At 32.7% G+C, this 22,532-nt stretch overlaps 1 protein-coding gene across 1 annotated transcript in view; it reads left to right on the forward strand.

Moving 5' to 3' along the window:
- The first annotated feature begins 4,012 nt into the window (after positions 1–4,012).
- The window catches only part of ROBO2 (roundabout guidance receptor 2), a 636,650-nt gene continuing 618,130 nt past the window's right edge, over positions 4,013–22,532 (forward strand). Inside the window, exon 1 of the mRNA XM_051990556.1 lies at positions 4,013–4,988. Within this exon, the coding sequence (XP_051846516.1) occupies positions 4,928–4,988 (61 nt within the window). The 5' untranslated portion in view covers positions 4,013–4,927. The remainder of the gene's footprint in view (positions 4,989–22,532) is intronic.

Consider the following 22,532-nt stretch of genomic DNA (forward strand, 5'->3'; position numbering starts at 1 on the left):
TTAACAGTTCCTAGCTGTGTGATCCTGAGCAAGTCACTTAACCCCAATTGCTTCAGTCCCCCCAAAAATATTTCCCAGCTTTCTGCTTCCCTTCTAATATTGCCTGCATTGGTTTTGTTTCTGAATCCCTTTTTAATTTAATGTAAAAAAAATGACTCATTTTGCATTTTATGATCTTCTTTTTCATGTTTCATTAAGAATCCCTCCTTTCTTCAAATCTTTGAAGATAACTAAACTATCTAAACTATATGCTTCTCCTGATTTGCTTATAGTATCAACCTTTATGTCTAAATCATGACTACATTTTGACCTTATCTTGGTACAGGGTGTGAGATGTTGATCTATGTCTAGTTTCTGCCATGCAGTTTTCCATTTTTCCTAACAATTATTTATCATAATAAAGTCTTTTCCTTGAAGCTGGAGTCTTTGGATTTATCAAAGTAATTTACGGATTACTATAATCATTGACTACTGGGTGTGGTGTACCAAAAAAAGGTCTTGTAAAAAATGATTATACATACAACTGTGATCTATTCCCTGACTGATGAAAAGACACAAAAACCATATAGGTTAACTTCAATCAGATAGTTTTACTGAGTCAAAGAAGTGTGAGTCAAAAATATATATATATATACGTTTGTAATTTTCAGGTACTTCCAAATGACTTTCCAACATGATCAAACAATTCACAGTTCCATCAACAGAGCATTCCATTGCCTGTTTTCTTATAACTCTTAAAATTGCTATTTTTCTTTTATCTTTTTTATTTTGAAAGGTAGGAAGCAGGGAATAGATAAGAGATATCTGAAAGTCAGGGAAACTGAGGTTCAAGTCCTTCAGATCCATACTTGATATGCAATACTACTTAAATCACTTATGTGACCACCCAGGATAAACCTCTAAGATAATAAGCTTCAGAGAAGACATTTATCTACAAATTTCCTTACCACAAGCTCCTTACCTTGATGAAATCAAAGTTCTAGGTTTGTTTTAGGTTAATGAGCATTTTTTTTTTGCATTCTGTATCAATTCATAAAAGTTTTGTTGTATTTTTTTTGCATTCTTTATAGTCATTATTGGCATTCAAGGTGTCACAGTATATTGTTAAGGCTGAAGTCAGAAAAACTCATCTAACTTCAGAAATTTACTAGATGTGTGATCTTGGACAAGTTGCTTAACTCTGCCTCAGTTTCTCATTTGTAAAATGAGCTGGGGAATGAAATGTCAAGCCACTCCAGTATCTTTGCTAAGAAAACTTTAAATGTAGTCACAAAGAGTTGGATATGACAAGAGAACAATATTTATCATTGCTCATATATGACAATTCCACAATTTTTGGTGATACGATCACTCGTGACCAGAATTATTAACACAATTTCAGTCTTCTCTACCACATCTTCATATTATATGACACAATTAAAAGTATTCCAGTTTCAAAATCATTATATGTGAATTGCATAAAAAGTTAACATTTCTTTTTATTTTTTTAAATAACGTTTTATTGATAGAACTCATGCCAGGGTAATTTTTTTACAACATTATCCCTTGCATTCACTTGTGTTCCGATTTTTCCCCTCTCTCCCTCTATCCCCTCTCCGAGATGGCAAGCAATCCTTTGCATGTTGAATAGGTTACAGTATATCCTGGATACAATATACTTGTGCAGAACCGAACAGTTTTCTTGTTGCACAGGGAGAATTGGATTCAGAAGGTATAAATAACCCGGGAAGAAAAACAAAAATGCAAGCAGTTTATATTCATCTCCCAGTGTTCTTTCTTTGGGTGTAGCTGCTTCTGCCCATCTTTGATCAATTGAAACTGAATTAGCTCTCTTTATTGAAGAGATCCACTTCCATCAGAATACATCCTCAAACAGTATCGTTGTTGAGGTATATAATGATCTCCTGGTTCTGCTCATTTCACTTAGCATCAGTTCATGTAAGTCTCGCCAGTCCTCTCTGTATTCATCCTGCTGGTCATTCCTTACAGAACAATAATATTCCATAATGTTCATATACCACAATTTACTCAACCATTCTCCAATTGATGGGCATCCATTCATTTTCCAGCTTCTAGCCACTACAAACAGGGCTGCCACAAACATTTTGGCACATACAGGTCCCTTTTCCTTCTTTAGTATCTCTTTGGGGTATAAGCCCAGTAGAAACACTGCTGGATCAAAGGGTATGCACAGTTTGATAACTTTTTAAGCATAGTTCCAAATTGCTCTCCAGAATGGCTGGATGTGTTCACAATTCCACCAACACTTAACATTTCTTTTTAGAGAGCTGTGGATCACAGTATTCATTATTTTTTAAATATTTTATGACAAAAAGAATTTGTCAGTCTTAAATTGCCTAGCTATTGTCCTTACTTCTGGCTGGTAATGCAGATGAATTTTGTAAATAAGGTGATGTGGAACTTAAAAATTAAGTTCAAATGGCAACACAAATACTGAAAGAAGAGATTTCCTTACATATAAAATATTTTTCTTACTTTACTCCAGCAGGGGGAAGTAAAGATACACTGTCTAATATTATACTTGGCTCAAAGACCTGTGTGTGTGTTCTTGTAAGCTACTGTCTAAACGTCAGCACAAGCATCAAACAGCTACCAGCTAGCCAGTGATCACACGTGTTCTCATACACATTATTTACACTAAAGACCCTGAGTATGCATGGATTTCTTTGATCTAAATCTGCTTTCTCTTGATCTTCAGTAGATCTACTGTTTGTTTTTTTTAAACTCCTTTTAATTACAGCTTCCATATCTCCCTCCCACCCCATTTTTGGTTTTCATTTGTTGTAACACTTAATGATTCAACGTGATTTTTAGTTTAACTTCATAGATTTTAGACTTTTTACAAATTTAATTTTGAGGTTTATATCTCAAGATAAAGAATATTTAGGTATCTTTCAACTTCTATATTTTTTCTTTTCTGGGATCTTTTTTTTTTCCCCTTAAAAAAAGCCTTTGGTTTACAGAGGTGAGCTCGCTTTAAACTAATTTTTTAAGTCATGAGGCAAATTCCAAACACAAAAGGGCCTATAAGCTTTTCATTTCCCGCCTACGTAAGAGGAGCAATGGATCTTATACTTGAATGTTTGCAGATTATTTTCTTAATGGGGGAAGGGAGAGATACTCTTTTACCAATCTCTGGAAAATAACACTTCCTTCTGAAGGGTTTTTGTTTTATCCTTTCGTATATTCATTTCTTTTAAAGATGAAGGGGGCGTCCCGCGCGCGCGTATTAGGCAGGTAGAAAGAATATAAATAATTAGGCAGTGCTTCCATGAAACCACTCACCAAGAAAATTACCTGCTCATTAAATGGGAAGCAGAGAGGAGCAGTCACGTAAATTCTACCTTTCTGAAACAGGAGAGGGGCGAGGTTTGGTGAAGAGAGGAAGGAATTTAGTATCTGCACCGCCAGTTTTCACCCTAGCATAGCTTTCCCTTTTCTTTATCCACTTACATCCCTTCCCTTCCCTTCTCTTCCCTCCCCCTTCCCAGCCAAGATCCCAGGGAGTGGGCATGTGGTAGAGTCTGGAAGTGGAAGGAGCTTAGTCCACGCCCTCATTTTCTCTTTTCCCCAGGCCCACTGACTAAGAGCTGTTTCTTCGCCTCTCCTCCCTCATTTCCTTCCTCCAGTCGGTCTAGCAGCAGCAGCAGGAGCAGCAGCAGCAGCAGCAGCAGCAGTTCCGAAGGGAGAAGGACGCCAAGTTCTGGGGCCTCCAGGCTGATCTGCAGCAAAAAGGGCGGCGGCAGCGACAGAGGCAGAGGCAGCAGAGACAGACGCAGCTGCATCGGCATCGGCATCGGCATCGGCATCGGCATCGGCAGCAACAACAACATCAACTACAGCAATAGCAACAGCAACAACAGCAAAAGCAGATACTGGATTGTGCTGCCCTGGGCTCTCTCCATCTTTTTACAAGGCGCACGCCCGCTCGAACACACAGACACATACACACATACACACACACACACACACACACACACACACACACACTCACACACACCCCATCCAGTTTAAGCTCCTTCAGTGAGCACTTACCATTCACAGTTTCATAGCAGCAGGAGCAGCGTCGGTGGCCGCTGCCGCGGGCAGCACCAGAAGCAACGGCGGCAGGGCACAGCCAGCCGTAGCCCTATCCTTGCCGTTCACTTTTTCTTTCCTTCCCTTTAACATCGCTATATTGAGAGTAACGATCTTAGTTTCTTTTTGAAATTTTTCTTCTGAATCTTCTTCTCATTCTTTTGGAAAAGGACAAAACAGTGAGGAAAAGGTTGCAGCAAGGAAAAAATAAAACACCACAAAACCAACTCCAAGTCAAACCCTCCTGCAAAAATTTTGGTTGCATTGTCACATTCTTATTATGGAAGTTAAGTGAAAAACAAGACAAAAACAAAAACAAATAAACAAAACAAAACCACAACAGCAAAACTGGACCTGGAACTAATGTGGATGAGAAAGAGAGAGGGTGGGAAGAAAAGAAGCGATCAAGCTCATGCCTTTTCGTCAGAATGATGGGTAATTTTTGGAACAATTTCTAGGAATTAGGTTCTTTTCTTCCTATTTCTTCTTGGCTTCTGAAGAAAGAACTTGGCTTTGGATTGAATGGAATCTAAAAACTGCGTTTTAGACTTGAATAATTCTTCTACCTGAGGTGGATTGGTGCGGATTTAGTAAGCAGAGTGTGGAAATCTAGCAGCCTTTGGAACTCCCTCTATTAATCTGGATGTATCTAAATGTGCCCTATTCGAGATCTTTTCAACATCTTTTGATCTTGAGATTTGCCCTTTAATTAGCTTCTAGGGAAATCTAAATTAAGACCTACATCTTTTTTTTTTTTTTTTTAAAGACACCCATCTTGTTTTCTGGGATTGGTATTTTAAGCAATCTGGATCATTTTTAGTATGTCAGAATGTGTCTACTAATGTTTACACAACTCCTCCTCTGTGGATTTGCGTATTTTCAGGTTAATGGTAAGTTTAAAACCTTAAGCCAAAATTCTTTTTTGTAGATTGGTTCTTCTTTGAGTCTAATTACAGACATATGTAAAATAACAAGAACATCTTAAATAGATTTGTTTTAATTAAAGCATGTTGTATGGTACAAGAGCTTTTGTGGGGGGCTGTTTAGGGGGAGCTTGTTTTTTCTTTTGTTTTTAAAAATGTTTAAAGTATCTTTGCAACAAGATTTTTTCCTATTTCAAAAAATGATAAAAAAAATGAATAGCAATTTATCAGTGTGATTAGGAAAAGGAAATGTCAAAGTGAATCTTTCATATATGACTATATGCCATTTTGATTTAATTTTCTGTGATTTAGTGGCTGAATTTTCGTTTAAAGTAGCAACTTATCAAATATAGTAATTGTCATTTTGGAAGATGATTCAATGAGTAGATTATCTTTTTTGACCTATGTTTTGGAGAATGCATTTATTCTATGAAATTAGCATGAAGAATTTAGAGTTTATGGACAAAACTGTCAAAAGTAGAGGGAGATCTTCTGTGGCTATGAAACAGGAAAGCAGTGATCTAACAGGAAAATATGCTTGCTAATAGGGAATGTTTAGCTGGGAGTGTTCAAAGACAATGGGGATTCTGAACAGGTGTAGGTGTCTCTAGATTGAGTCAGTCTGTCAAGGAGCTAATATTGCTTAGGTTTTTATGTCTTTTGTTCATATTTGGTTTTCTGAGCATTTTCCATAGGTTATGAGTTTCTTTTGGGTGAGGTGGAATTTAAAAATATTTGAAATGAAGAAACTAAAAGATAAGTTGATATTGATACAATTATTAGCAAAAAAGGATAAAGAAAAGAAAGGGTTAGGGATTGTTATGCTAAAAACTTGAATTCTATGTACTATAATTACCAGTGTTGCATAATATGAATTGTAATGTTTTACATCATTTAACATTCATGAAGAATAGCTGTGTCTAGGATTCATTGTAGTTTTAAACTCCTTATATTAATTCTCCTTTTTTGGTTTCAATTTAAACTTTGCATTAGTTTTTGTATTCTGACTTAATTCATTATCTGGGACACTTGTCATTTTTGCATTTCTTTAGGAGCAAACTTTGCTCCTAGAAGCTTCTATTTGAGGGAACCTTATGTGTCAGAAAAGGAGGCTTCCTTATAAACTGGAAGTGATACTGATAAGTTTACTTAATATAGACTGTATGTTTGCAGTAATGGGCAACTTATCTTTTGCTCTTATGACAAGAGATAATGCATACCTCTTATTGTTTCTGTTTTTTTGTTTTTCTTTTTCTAGGTGGAAACATTTTGGAACTCACTTTTTAAGGTTACATTATGGAAACTTTAATGTATTCCACATAGATCATGCTTTAATAAGTTTGGGTTCTTGAAATGGAGAAATATAGATTCTTCCTGTAGGCTATTTTAAAAAATTTATTGCTATACTTAGAAGGATTTAATATAGCCTTTAGGATAATTGATTTATTTTTCATATAAATTATGAGCTTATGATTAACAAAATCAGAAACATACATGTAAAATTTGTACAGTCTACAAAATTATCATCATGTTAAAAACAAACAAAAAAAGCCCCACCAAAAAAAAAAATGGTGTGTAACTAGAAGGAATACAATTAAAGTGTTCAGTGGAAGTGACAGTGAATCAGAAGAGCTTGGTATTACAGAATGTAATTAATATACCACGCTGTTTGGATATATATGAAACAAATGTAATTAACTAGCTTGCTAGAATTACAGTAGCAAGCCGTAATTTATTGTTTTCTTTTCTCCATGAGGACTATAACTAGAATTTTTGTTCTGATTTAGTATTTATAGGACAAGGTAGGAGGTCAAATGAATCAGATGACTAATACATTGCCTGCCTACTACTGTGTAGCAGATTCAAAATGAAATAAAGTAAAAATCTGCTGTGATTTATGGAGCAGAAATTGCAAGGTTTAAAAATGTCTTGTCAAAATGCTTTTTATAACCCTAGTATTATATAGTGTGGAAGCAAAGAAGTATATTTTAAAAGTTTTTATGGTCATGTTATGCAAATTACAAGTTTGATGTTAGCTCTGTATACATGTCACTGTGGGGTAATATGATGCTATTGGTTGAATTAGGAAAATGAGATTATAACTAAAACTAAGGGTAAGTGACTCAAAAACTATGGATTTTGGTAAAATGAACAGTTTGCTTTTTGCTCAACAAAGAATTATATAATTGGCTTGGCATTAAAGGAAATTCAACTAGGGAAATTGATGTTTTGATTGTTCATCTTTTTGGCCCTCGGTTTCCTCATTAAGCTTGATCTAATTTCTCTTCTAGCCCAAAGAGTCTATGATTCCTACTTCTTTATTATCCCAATGTGAAGAATAATCTTTTACATATTTTTTCTATGAATTTTGAGAAATGTCCACCATTTAAAAGTGTTGGTTTTATGTATTAAGATTAATCTTATTCAGTGATAAATTATATACATATATTTATATAGAAATTTTATAGCAGTTCTTTATATTGCATCTTGATTGTGTGACAATGGTAGAGTTTTACCAAATTGTAGATCATAAAACCTTTTAAAAAATTCAAAATCCCTTCATCATCCATCAAGAATAAGCAAGCAAGCATGATTTCCCCCCAGAAAACTGAAGTAAACAAACAAAACAAACAAACAAACAAACAAACTTTGCCTTCAACTTTTGGTGCTGCTCTGGAGGGAAAATAGAACATGGACCCTTCACAAAACAAGACCTAAATAGTATTTTAGAATTTTATAAGAATCTTTTTCTTTTTAGATTATCCTTTTACTTGCTATTTTTTTAAACTCAGGCATAGAACTTTTTAGCCTTTTTTTTTAAAAACAGAATTTATATATACAGTTTGTTATTTTTGTTATATTGCAGTGTTCCATATGCTGACATCTGTAATATGTAATCAGAAAAATCAGAATATTTATTAAATGAGGTTATATTTTTCTTATTTTGCATCCAATAATAAGAATAAAAACACATTTCATCTGTATACTTAGTTACTCTTAAATTACTATAGAATTATATCATGCCTATTCCCACCCTCCTCCTCCCCCATTTTTGTTGTTGTTGTTAGTTCCAGACTTCTTATTTCATTGGTGTAGGGAAATATAGGTTGAGGTATTTCCCTCAATCAGTGCAGATCAGATACTGGAAAATTTTGCAATTTAACATCTTAGAATGTTGCCCAAGACACTGAAAAATTAAGTACTTTGTCCAGGGTCAAACAGCCAGAATTAGTTAGAGTAGAATTTGAATGTTGAGCTTTTGGACTCTTAATAGGCTCCCTATGTAGCTTGCCTTGCTGACCTGCCAATCAAGGTGCTTGAATTTAGTGACTGACTGTGAAAAAAAACACTTTTTACTCATTATAAAACTCATAAAACTGAAATTTATTCTTAGAAGATGAAATGATTTCTCATTTGGATATGCTGAATATGATTAATCTTTAATGTACATGGAATATGAAAAAGTTGTCCAAATTTGCAAAATGGAGAAAGATCCCATAATCTAGAAGAATTTCTTAGCTACTAGAGATTTTTTTAATTAAGAAAAAATGAATTTATAAATATGGGAATGCTGCTTACTCTAATTCTGGAGCAATTCATTATATAATATATTAAAATCTCAAATATGAATATCTGAGGTAATAGTGTGTATAGTATATTATAAATCTTATCCTAAATATATTGTAATTTAAAATGGCACCTTGTTTAAACATATACTTATGCACATATTAGTTATTTTGTCAATCTTCAAGGTAGGACACATATAAAGGACAATCATATATAAATTATATCCTTATTGTTTTATCCTTAGAAGCACTTTAAAGGAGAAGAAATTTGGGAGAAATAATTGGGAAAAAAAAAAACCTGATACATTCTTGATATTTTTTTTTTGGTTCTTGATATATTTTTAAAAGCACCCTTTTTTTAGGAGTGTGTTCTCTAGCCTTGGTAAAAACCAAATTAGACTTTGCATTCATCTATTTCAGCAACATTTTATCTCCCTAGAAGCCTTTTGTTGCCTTTTGCTATACTTACTAGTATAGGCACAGAGAATTCTGGTGTGTTTGTAAAAATTAAACAAATTTATGGAATAACATTTTTGGAAGGAGTAAAGACTCGAATTTAGGGATGTTTGTTTAGGGATGTTTGTTTGAATAATAGGGATGTACATATACATTAGCCCCTTCCTTCTGAAAGAGACAAGAGACCAAGACAGAGAGAAAGAGAGAGAGAGACAGATTAATAGTAGATTTGTTTTCCAAAATATACAAATTAGTAAAATAATAGGCAATTATTGTAAGATGATTTGTATTTATGCTTATCTGGAGACATTCAGATGTACTAGCCCAGCATCCCCCCTCTAACTTCACCTTTTAAACTCTTTACTTTACTTCAAAGCTCAGCTCAGTTGACATCTCCTGTTTGAGGTTCTTTCTCATCTTTCTCATCTGCATTCAACACAGATTCTATAAATCTAGATCTAGAGAGATCTATATCTACATACACATATGTGTATATATGAGTGTGCATTGCACATATGTTTGTATATACATATGTGTGTAAATATATGTATATATCAAGATATGTGTAAATTCATATGAACATCACATATATATGTGCATTTATGCTTGTTGTTTATAATACACACAAAGCTAGAATGTGATATGACATGACATATGATATGATTTTATGCATGCCTAGTATATATAAATCATAATATGATTTTCAATTTTTGGTCTTTTTAGTGAGCCAAATATTTCTATAGACCTTCTATATCACATCTCCAGTTAATTGATGTGCTCACTGAAAATAACAGCACATTTTTCATGAGACAGTAGATATCCTATATAAGTCTATGAGTAAATGAATCTGTCCTAGATTTTCAAAATAAAAATATTTTCATATTGTAAACATGAATACTGTTAAAGTTCAGTCCCCAGATTACATGGCAGACATTGCAACCACTCATTAACAGCAGACTACTCTTTATGAACTGTTTGACTTTCTGCATTCCCATTGTAGACTGAAAGGTCCTAGACATTTCTGTCCCCATTTTTGGTTAAAAGGTATAGTATACTTTTCCAAAATAAGGTTCTAGCGCAGATATTAATATTTGAAAAACATAGGTTCTGAAATATTAGCTTCTAATAAAACTTGACATAGTCCTTTATGAGTTTTCTGGTTATTCTAAAATTATTTATGTTTAGTGAATTTATATCATCCTAACTTTCAAAAACATAAATTATTTTTTCTTATTCTTCCTCATTCTATAATCTCTGTGTCATCATGAAGCTTAGGAAGTCCTCAAGATCCCTTTCTTCCTCCTCATAAAGAAGACCAAAAAATTTTTTTTTAAAAAGATGCTTCATTTTTGAAGTACTTTGTTGTAGCTGACAAAGACATTGAGTATTGCTTAATTTTTCTGTTGTTTCTTGGAGGTGTTAGATACTTGTTGATTTAAATCTCGTTTGAACTGTCCTTTCCTTGAGGAAACTTCTTGAGGACAAGGATAATGATAGTGTCTTTCTTTATATTCCTAGCACTTAACATGCTTTTTGGTTGATTGCCAAAATGTGATGATAACCATTTTGTCATCTTGTGGAGACTTAAAACTATTTTCAACAGATTTTTTAGTTTGGATTCCAGGTCACAAGACCCTTGAGAGAATAGATTGGTACAGTAGTACTCCAAATAGTTGTAACCTGAAGAGTTGTCTAGCCTTTCCTGGCCTAATTCTTTTTTAAATATTCTGGACCTTACCATCAGTTAAGGTAGAGGGTAGAAGAAACTTTTAATTTCAGTTGGTGTTAGGTGGGAGTTATATGTAGAAAACTTACAAGAAGGCTACCAGAATAGCAGTCTAATAGGAAGGCAAGAGCAGAGTAGCAACACAAAGAATGAGCATGAATAAAATGATATCATTGGAAGAACTTCTTTCAATAAAGAACTCACAAAATATATATATATCAAAGTGCCAAAACAAATGGAACAAAAGAGACAAGTCTTTAATTTGTGGTATCAATTTGTAGTGTCCCCCTCCCCCCAGTGGTGCTAGACTTCCTTTATTGCCTCACCATGATCAAAGGAATAGACCCTTTCTATCTAATGAGTCACCCTCATAAAGTAAAGAATGTGTATATATATATATATATGTATATATATATATATATATATATATATATGACATTAATATTTTTATTGCAGACAATCATTTTTCCCCTCCTACAGAAAGGTGATAACTTGTGTTCCATCATTGGGAAATCATTACAAATGTTCCTTCTTCCCTAACAATTACATTTATCTAAACATCTACCACTTGGTTGCAAATATGAATCTTTTGACATGTGTCTCTGTTTTGGCTTTCAAAATTCAGTTTTCCACCAACCATTAGATATCTTATTGACTTTGAAATGTCACTTTTCTATCTGTTTACATCAGTTTCTAGAAAAGGGGGGAAGAGTCTTATTTTTCAAAAAAGAGAAAAAGTAAAGTTTTCAAATGAAAAGGCAATGAGCTTAGTTTTGCTTTAATTCCTTGGGATATTCTAAAACAAATTAGCTCAGAGGTGGATAATAAAAACATATGAAAAAATAGAAACAATGATTAGAAAGCCAGAATAGATTCATTAAGATGGATCCTATGAGATTAACCTTAATTTTTTTTTTTGACAGTGTTATCAAACTAGAATATCTAGGAGATGTTGTAGTTGTAGTTTGCCTAGGTATTTGTCAAGTATTTGACAAAATATTTAGTATTTTTGGTGGGAAATATGGACATATATTATTAGAAAATAATATAATTTTATGAATTTGAGACTTGTTGAAATCCTTAAAGAATAGTTATTAAACCATTGTTTAATCTCAACTTGGCAGGAGGTCTTTAATAGAGTGTCTAAAAATATGTTTCAGATTTGCTACTTAAAATTTTTATCAATGATTTGGATAAAGGGATGAGATATATAATCATAATATTTCCACTGCACACAAAACTGGGAAGGATGACAGCACAATGAATGAACAGAGACAGGGCCAAAAGTATCTCAAAAAACTAGGAGATTATGTTGATAAAAGAAGAAGAAATCTAATAGGAATACATGTAAAATTTTATTTTAAAAAAATTAACTTTTTATGAGATGGGGAAGTGTAGTGTCCAGATTAGCTCTCTGGAGGATCTTGGTACCAGCCCAAGTCCTTGATCTTAGGAGAGCGTTGAAGGGGTTGGACCCAAGTGTATGGTCAAACATGGAGTCCATTTATCTCAAGTTCTCTCAGCCTTAAATACCCTAATTCAATTACATCACTATAGCACACTGCTCATGTGCTTATTATACTAGGCATGCACCAAATATAGAATGCTGCTCATGTGGGGCCACATAACCATCTTGCTACTATTACATAGATGCATCCTTGCTATAAGTATCTCTACTTCAAATAGGACACATGTTGTCATGGCCCTTGCCTTCTCAGGAAGGCTGAGGTGTCCCCAAATGGAGATGAGAGCCAACATACCTCACCCAGAGTTCCCCCACTATCTGTGGCCCTCTACAGGGAAGGTAAGATCAGATAGTATTTTGTCTGAAAACAATTAGGGTTATTAGTAATTCTTTAGTTAAATATAATATAATATAAAGCCAGAAAACTTACAGTGTTTGGGGACTCTTTTGAGAAGCATACATTCAAGGAATAAAGAAATATTCATAATCAAACTGTATTCTTTCCCAGTAAGACAATATCTAGAGTTTTGTGTTCTGATTTTGGAATTACAGCTTAAGAACGATGTTGAAAGAAAGTTGAAAAGTACATACTTTGAATGAAGAAAGGCCTTAAGAGTTAACGTCACATAAGTGAGCTGAAGGAAATGCATATATTTAGTATGAAGAAAATCTCTGGGAATCTGATACTTTGGCCAGTAAAGCACAAATACACATGATGATAAAGAAAAGCTTCCTATGTCATTTAAGCAATTTTGAAAGAAAGCAGTATTTCTTTCTTTCTTTTTTTTTTTAATAACTTTTTATTGATAGGACCCATGCCAGGGGTAATTTTTTACAGCATTATCCCTTGCATTCACTTCTGTTCCGATTTTTCCCTCCCCCCCCCCCAGATGGCAAGCAGTCCTTTACATGTTGAATAGGTTACAGTATATCCTAGATACAATATATATGTGCAGAACTGAACAGTTTTCTTGTTGCACAGAGAGAATTGAATTCAGAAGGTATAAATAACCCGGGAAGAAAAAAAAATGCAAGCAGTTTATATTCATTTCCCAGTGTTCTTTCTTTGGGTGTATCTACTTCTGCTCATCTTTGATCAATTAAAGCTCTCTTTATCGAAGAGATCCACTTCCATCAGAATACATCCTCAAACAGTATCGTTGTTGAGGTATATAATGATCTCCTGGTTCTGCTCGTTTCACTTAGCATCAGTTCGTGTAAGTCTCGCCAGTACTCTCTGTATTCATCCTGCTGGTCATTACAGAAAGCAGGATTTTCAAAGCAAGGCAGAAGCTGGTGAAAAGTGTAAAAGATAAGACTCAAAAGGTTGAGGCAATTGAGGTACTAAATGTCAAATCAGAGAGGTTGTATTTTCTTCTATGATATTCTTCATTCTATGCAGAAATTTCCATTTGGCATACTAAATATAATGAATTTGCATTCAATTATTGCAATGCAATAATGTTATTGCATTAAAATTTCTGTTGATTCTTGAAGGGACACATTTGCTACTATACCTTTGAAACTATGATAATCATATTATGACATATATGACCTATTAATCAGTTACTGAATACAGAATAAATATGGTTCCCAAAATACTAATATCATGATAGAAAGGACTACATGTGAGACATATTACAAATAATATAGTATTAGCCATTGAAGCATGATCAGATACACTTGATTTTTGCATCAATTTTACATTTAAAAAACAGTTCCTATTGGCATATTATAGTACTCTATATTACATATAGTACTATATGAACATATTTTTTCTTTTATTATGAAGTCTACTAGGACTAAAAACCTGCAGTGAAGGGAAACTATCACTTTTTGAGGCAGCTCATTCCACTTTTAAACAACTTATATTTAGGAAAATTTTCTTAATATTAAGCCAAAATTTGTCTCTTTGAAACCTCTACATTTTTTTTCCCCCTTTGAAGCCAAACAGAACAAGTCTAATTCCTTTTCTAGATGACACCCCTTTATATGCTTGGAGACAGGTATCACATTAGCATTGTGTGTGTGTGTGTGTGTGTGTGTGTGTGTGTGTGTGTAGATATATACACACACACACACATATAAAATATAGTACTATATACCATATTATACTTTGGTAGTACAGTATAGTACTATACTATAGTTGCGCAGCACATATATATAAAATATATACTATTATATGTTCTATATATATACACATGTGCATAGATAGCACTATATGCATATATGCAATATGCATAACATATGCATGTAGTATGCATATGCATGTAGCATGTATATCCATATACATTTATGTAATATGTATATAGTACTATATGTAGTATATAAGTGTACACATAAGTATATGTTTATATACTTATGTGTACACATATATACTATATAGTACATATACATATGTATATTGTATACATATATACATGTGTATCTATATCTATATCTATATATGGTACATGCATTTAATAGCACAGACTATAATGATACATATAGTATTTTAGTATATATAGTACTATATTGTATATGTATTTAGTATTATGGGTCATTAGTAGACTTTACATGTTATAAAGGAGAAAGCCATTTTCATTAACCTTTAGTCATTGTTGATCTAATAAATATTTTTTATTTTGATTCAACCTTTCTGTATTATATATCTGATCTATTTATATTTTAATAGTTTTGTCTACCTTGATATTTAATTGTGATGGATTTTTTTTTTTAAAGAAAGGGAACAAATAATCTTTGATTTTTTTTTATTTTACTAGAACATAAAAGATTTCAAGTCATTGTGGTACTTTGGGATGTGAGAACTACAAGAGACTAGTTTCCTAAAACAAATAGGTCAGTTTAAATCTCTCGCTTTGCCATACCTTTTTTCCCCCCGTAAAATGTAGGGGAGAAAAGTATTGGTGTTAGAGAAATTTAGAACAATAAATATAATTCAGAACCAATTAAAATCATTGGTAATCTCCATATCCTGAACCCATGGTGTGGGCTGCATTAATATTGACCTAAGCCCATTTTCATTAATTAATAATCAACTGTGCTTTTGTTTTCTTTATAGGATAAATGGAATGTTTTAAAATTTAATGTTGAAAAAACAACAGGCCTGGGTGGAATTGCTCAGCTGGGTTACGGCCTGGAATGACGGTTTTATTACTATTGTAACTAGAACCTTATGCAAACTAAAAGTTTTGGTTCATGAAGGTTTAGAAAACAATTTAAAAAAAAATTCCACTGGTTCTGGTAACTTGGGACATCGGTACACAGCTTTTATGTTCAGGGTTTTGGAAGTAAGCTTGACAATTCAGCTTGAGAGTAGGATTCAGATTGTTTAATTATCTTATTTTCAAGTTGAAATCAGAATACCCACTTAAAATCAGGTTCTTTTTTGTGATTTGTTTAAAACTTTTACCTTGTTTGTAATAATTTAAAACACATAAAAGTAGAAAGGACTTTTGCTTATTTTAGAAAAAATATGTTACGTTAAGGAGATATGTCAAATATAAGCTTTTCATACAGTTATAATTTTAAATGTCTATTACCAAATAATAACCAGTTCCCAAAATAGAATTAATTATCCCAGATACATAGGTTTCCCCCCTTCCTCTCTCTACTTTTTAATCTCATTTATGATTTAACCATTCGAGGGAATTCTCTGTGAGGAACTTAGTGAACCAGTACATATTGGTAACATCTAGCATTCAGAAATTGGCTAAGGGATTATATGATTAATATTTTTGAGAAGTGAGACTTGAATCCATATTTTTCTGACCTAGAGGTCTGATCTCAATTTCCTAGTCTCAGTTATAATAGACGCAGAATAAAAATGTCAAAATAATGCTAAATGCAAGTCAACTCAGATTGAATTTAGTAATGTATAGTATATTCCATAAATAGTTGTGATATCAGAAATCATGTTGTACCATCCTTTTAAAATGTAACAGATTAACTACCCTGAAGAATGGCTGTTCAATTCTGACTGGGCTTACTAAACGCTACAATTCCTTAGGGAGACAGATAGGAGCTCAAATTTCTGAGTCCTTTTTCACTCTGGATTTATGTACAGTTTATATATTTGAATTTGAATATATTCACAATAATAACTCAAGTTCAGTTTTCCAATAATGTTATGAATCAGAACTTAATGCAAATTTAAAAGAAAAAAATGCAGCAAAAATTTTAAATGTTAGCAACAGGTTGTTAAATACAGAAATTTCTAAAGTTTCATTCTGTTAATCATGGACCATTGATAGGAAAAATAGCTATTATATCCATCAGCATTTTTCTCATGCAAACTGGCCATAAGCCCTTTATTTAAGAGTCTTAGAACTTTTAAAAAATGTTATGAAAAATAAAGAATTAGAACTAGGTATAAAAAGCACTTTCATAGTATTTTTCCAACAACTTCAGTTTTTTAGTTAGAATTGTACTATATCTTCAGGAAAGACATGGAAAACTTTGATGTGCATTTACACTGAACAATATATGTGGATGATTTTATGGTTAAATATGTTTTTATGTGTTTCAGTTTAGCCTTCATTTTAGGATATAAGATAATCTTTAATTCTGAAAGAAAAAATGTACAATACATATAGACAGTATTGTAACATATTTGCATATACATGACTTTAGAAGAGAAATGAATTTCTGAATAGACTTTTCAATTACAATTACTAACTTCTCTTTTTATAAAATATAATTTTTACAAAATGCATATAATTATTCTTTGTCATCATATTGCTTTCAAAACTTTAATCCCTGCAGTATTTATAGGATAGATTTTTAAGAAACAATCAACAAAAACTTTTTAGCCAGCCAATAGATGTATCTGTGTGAAAGTCTGAATAAAAAAATTGTTTAGCTTTTCCTTCTGTGAGCTTATTTTGATCTTCTTAACCAGTTAAACCTGGCATACATCTATGATGATATAAGCAATTTCTTTTTCAGTGTAAGTTCCAAAAAGATAAAATTCCTAGACTTTTAAATATGACTCATGAAAGGATAGCATATAGAATATAGAATCTATATTTATACTTGGAATTGATAATGGAATGAGGTTTGTGTAAGGATAATGGAATCTTTGATCTAGAGTTGCAAGTTATCTATTCCAAACATGTTATTTTACAGGTGAGGAAACTGAGGCATAAAGAGTTTGAGAGAGCTTCAGGAAAATAAGAAACTGAAAAACTTTGGCAAAAAATACTATTAGTGTTTGAATGGGGATTGAAATAGTTGTGAAAACCAAAATATCAGACTTTACGAACCAATACTTAGGGATGATAGACTGTTAACATTTATATAGAGCAGACTTGTTTAATTCTGAGGCTTTTTTTGGTGACAAATTATCAATTTGGAATCAGATGAAAAATTTTTATTTTAATCAATGATGTTTCCTTCCAACCATCCTTGATAGTTTTGGGAGGAGTGATGTTGAAGGGAGGTTGTCTATCAACTCTGAGAAGCAATAAAGTTTGAGTGTTATTCATATCTTAGTGAGAATGAATAACAAGTGAAAACGCATCAATCAGTTTCCTTTGAAATCTGATGATTAAGAGTTTTTGTTTTTGATGGAGAAGGGGAAAAGGTAGACAAAAAACCCCTTCTGGTTAGTTTGACTAGTTTCCAATCAGAGCTTTATGTGCCAGTGCTTCTTAAAGAATTGCTAATTTGATAATTTTCTATAGCACGTCTTATATTTTAATTATTGCATTTCCAGGTAAAAATGGAATGGAACAAAGGTATAAAATTTGCTATCATCTCAGTATTTCGCATAATTTGGCTAGATTTGAGACATCCATAAATCAGATTAATGAATTTATAGATCACATTCAGGATGGTGTCTAGGAAATATATTCGACAAAATTCATTCAGCATTTTTGTTTGTTTGATAAAGAAACTAATTACAACACTTGAGATTTCAGTGAAGCCTCTAAGGAGAAAGTTTTAAAAGGTGGCAGGTGTGAGTTTCCCCATGAGCATTTTAAAATAAGAAATATTTATGATTTACAAAGAAATTGCTGTTTTGTATATATGTACATGTGTCTAGATAGTGAAAGCTAAATTTAAGAGTGATTACATGTTGCAGATATTGATATGGTTCAAATCATAATATCTTTTGATTAGCTTTCTATAATTATAAATCAGCAGCAAAATTATTTTGCTTTAATTTATGTCAGTTATCTAAAATGCTAATTACACATACATATTACATATATGTTTTAAATGTGTATATATTTAGTGATACTTTGTTTTCTTGTAGATAAAATAACTATAACATATGTAATTATATGTAAGCTTTTAAATACAGTGCTGAATTACTATAAAGCACTGACATTTATTAAACATAAATAAAATATGATCTTTCAAGTTTTCTTTATCTGGATATAGTTATATTTGTATATGTATATATTCTATATTATATTCTATCTTCTATATTAATAATTGTAGCATATCTATGATGTCATAGGTGAGCTTTCCTTATTTATTTGTTTTTACATGCATTACAAACTCCTAATATTTATCCTGGAAAGAAGAGAACATGGAACATTTAAAAGAGAATTTGAGGTTTGCTGGGTTCTATTTTCACACTGTTGAAGTGAAATATCTTGTTAAGAAGTTGTAACACCCATGGGCAATCATAGATAGAAATGTAATGATTTTGTGAGATACCTAGAGAACACTTTAAGTATACTATGATTTAACATCTTTGTTAATGAGAAACAGAGGAATAAAGAAATGATGTAATGTAAATATAGAAAATGTCATAAATACCAAAAGGTTTGAAAATAATAACAATCAAAATAAGCAAAAAAAAAAAATACGTAGAACGAGAACTACTAGTTTATTTGAACTATCTATACAGATGAATTCTGTAGGGAAGTAATCAGAAATATTTAAGTAGGAGAAACCTCAAAAGCAATAATAATACAAAAAGGACCTTGGGGACAAGTAAGAAGAATAGAAGGTAATGAAGAAGAAAAACAAGTAATGATGAGTAGACAGCAAAATGGGATTCAGATTTCCAGTATTGTGTCACAGTATAAGGCTCAGTGTTATAATATATTTAGTAAGTAATTAATGATTGAAAAGGGAAACTATTTCTCAATGAATATTCTTTAGGTATAACTTAAATAAAACATTAAGTTTGAACTTGATTGCTGGACAAGAGAGAGAATCTGGAGAGATAGTTGAAGGAATAAAACCAAGAGAACAATTTATTGGAATGTGTCTGTTTATTTCTTTATGGGTAATGATATACAGGCAAGCCATATGTGGATTGTTGCCTACTTAAATGTGCAAACAATTACTAAGAACTTTAAAATATTTAAGAAAGCTAAACTTAATATTGAAAAAATCTGTTACAGAAGTGCTAGGCTCAGTCCAAACAGACTCCAATAGGCAAATATCTTAGAATAAGAGAAGAAATTGACATCACAACTATCAGCATTACCCTCTCCTTTTTGTTTCTCTAAAGGAGATAAAAGAACTGAATTTTTGGTTTAGAGTATGAGAATTATTTAAACCAAAGACATAGTTTCCTTAATTCCATCTTTTTCTTGATAGAAGGTTATTGGAAAAATGTTGCAACTACATGACATTTCTCATTTAGATTTCCTTATAAATAAATGCCCATATGTCTGAATATCTTGGCTACAGTGAGATGCATTTAATTATAAAATAATCTTTCCAGAAAGACTGCAAGAATAAATTATTTGAATAAATTTAACATTAAACTGTATTTCAGATGTGCATACTTCAAGCGTGCTCAAAGTATCAGAAAATATAGTTGTTAAAAGACAAGTCTTATTAGATGCATATTTGAGAAGAATCCAAAATATGATCATTTTCTTACCTTCACTATTAATGAAGACCTTATTAAATATGCATGTTCTCTCTGGGGCTTTGAGATTTTTTGTAAAATGTGAACAAAACTAAAAACAAAATTATAAGGTTGGAAACAATACTGTATTGGAAATATCCGATCTCAAATTCTGAATGAATTACTGGTTAAGTGGTAGATCCAAATCTTGTGATTCTCTCTTTAAAAAAAATTATCAAGCAGCAAAAATTTGCTCTTAACCCTTCACTGATAACTAAAGAAAAACAAAATTGATTGCAAAATGTAGAAAATGTAGTCAAACCAAACCTGTGACCATGTGGCCTTGTCCATTAAAAAAAAAAAAGACAAAATAACCCCCAACATTTGTCCCTTCTGAGTCCTTGATCTCTCTATCAGAAAATGGGTAGAATGTTTTATCGTCAGTTTTCTAGAATTATGACTGGTCATTCTATTGATAACTGTTTCTAATTCTTCCATAGTTGTTTGTTTTTTTACCATATTTTTGTCACTGTATAAATTTTTCTCCTGATTCAGTTCATTTCACTTTCCATCACTTCATATAAGTATTCTCAGACTTCTCTGAGCCATCTCCACCATTTCTTACTACTTAATAGTATTCCATCACATTATAGATCATAATTTGTTCATCTGTTCTCCAATTTATAAGCACTCCTCAGATTTCTATTTTTGTTACTTCAAAAAGAGTTATAAATATTTTTCTTTATTTTTAGAATTTGTTTTGCTTAAGACTAATGCTTCCCTTGATCTCTTCACTAATACCCCTACCTTCCTTCTTTTCTCCTTTCCTTTCTATCTTCTTACTGTGGATGTGTGTGTGCACACACATTCTTATTTTAAATAGTTCAGATGAAAATGAGGTTGTAGCATCAGCCTCTCCTTCCCCTTTCTCTCTTTATCCTCTTCTTTGTATAAATGTATCCTTTTGCACCTCATTATGTGAGATAATTTCCTCTAAGTTTCCTTTCCTTTTTCTTCTTTTCTCACCAGTGTTTTTCTCTTTTCCTCTCTTGCTATTTTTCTCTTATGATCATTATTGTAATGTTCTCTCTAAAATTTAATGTTCTCTGTTGGGGTTTTCTTGAGGTCTCTGGAGGCAGCCTTCGTTTCAGTTCAGTAATCACCACACGATTAGCCAGGGGTTAAAGTCCAAATCCTTTATTGTCTCCTTCAAAGTCTTGTTTCCTTCACTTGGGGCTTGGCTAGTTTTCTGGAGGCCTTCCAGATCTTGGTTTCAGTGGAGAAGCAAAGGAGGAGAGCCTGCCACCACTTCTCTGTCTTCCCTAGTTCTGGTTCTGGCTGAGTCTGTCTGAGATTATATGCTCTCTTATCATAGGTGTGAATCTTGTGGAACTATATTAAATACTAAGTACAGTTACTGAACTAGAGAACTGTTAAGCACCATGCTAAATAACCATTGTCTCTATCAATTCCACTGAATTAGCATCTTGTAAGAATCCTTGTTTCAAATTCAGAGTTCTGGCCCATAACACATTATGATATCACTCCTAGGCCTTGTCTGAATAGATTTCTTCTTTGATCCTTAATGATAGAGTTTGTAAGATACACATGTCCCCATATTTGAATGAAAGAAGTTTATCTTTTTTGTTTATTCTTCCAGTCTACTTTCTGGTTTCAGACTTAATGTTTGATCTGGGTTGCTTCTTATGTTGCTTTCTTAGGGTATTGGGTGTAGTCTTAGTCCAATTTGTGAATGTTCAATACCCCAAAATTCTTTGCCTGAGCCAAGGCAAAATCTGTTAAATCTGGTCACTAACTCCTCTACTCCATCCCTCCATCTCTGGAAATTCCTGACCTTGATTTCAGTTTTAGTAATTGTAACAGGCTGAAGCTTGAATTGATGCACTGAGGTCCCAAGCACATGAGGCTAAATAGCAATTGGACGATACTCTATTAATATATGCTTGGAGAAAGAATGGCCCTGCCCACTCTCTGTGCAAGTTTTGATGTGTTGTATAGGAAATGACATAGAGACGATTTTGGTGGGTGGAGAGAGAGAGGCAGAGAGAGGGTTGGTGAGTTCATGTGGCGACTGCTCTCACTTCCTATCGCCATCCCCCTTCACCTCTGCAAAGAATAGATCGAGGATTTTCCCTTAACTTGAATTCCTGACTCCAGCTGATTTTAAAATACGCTTTCATCACAATTAATAATAAAATGCTGCTGGATTCAGCTCCTATTAATTTGCTGGAAAGGTTTTTTGGTTCATTTAGATAACTGTAGGCTCCTCTTTTGGTCTGGTATTTCTGCCCTTACTATTCCTTTGTAGGTTAGGCTAGATTTTGGAACTGAGAATCTTCTCTGCTGGCATTTGAGCCCCAGGACTTTTGAATTTCCTGCTGGTACACTGTTGCAAGTCTCCCTAATGAGTAAAGACTCATTCTTCTACCAATTAATTGTCTGTACTAGTAATAGTGAC

Source organism: Antechinus flavipes, chromosome 3 (genome assembly GCF_016432865.1).
Source record: "Antechinus flavipes isolate AdamAnt ecotype Samford, QLD, Australia chromosome 3, AdamAnt_v2, whole genome shotgun sequence".
NCBI lineage: Eukaryota > Metazoa > Chordata > Mammalia > Dasyuromorphia > Dasyuridae > Antechinus > Antechinus flavipes.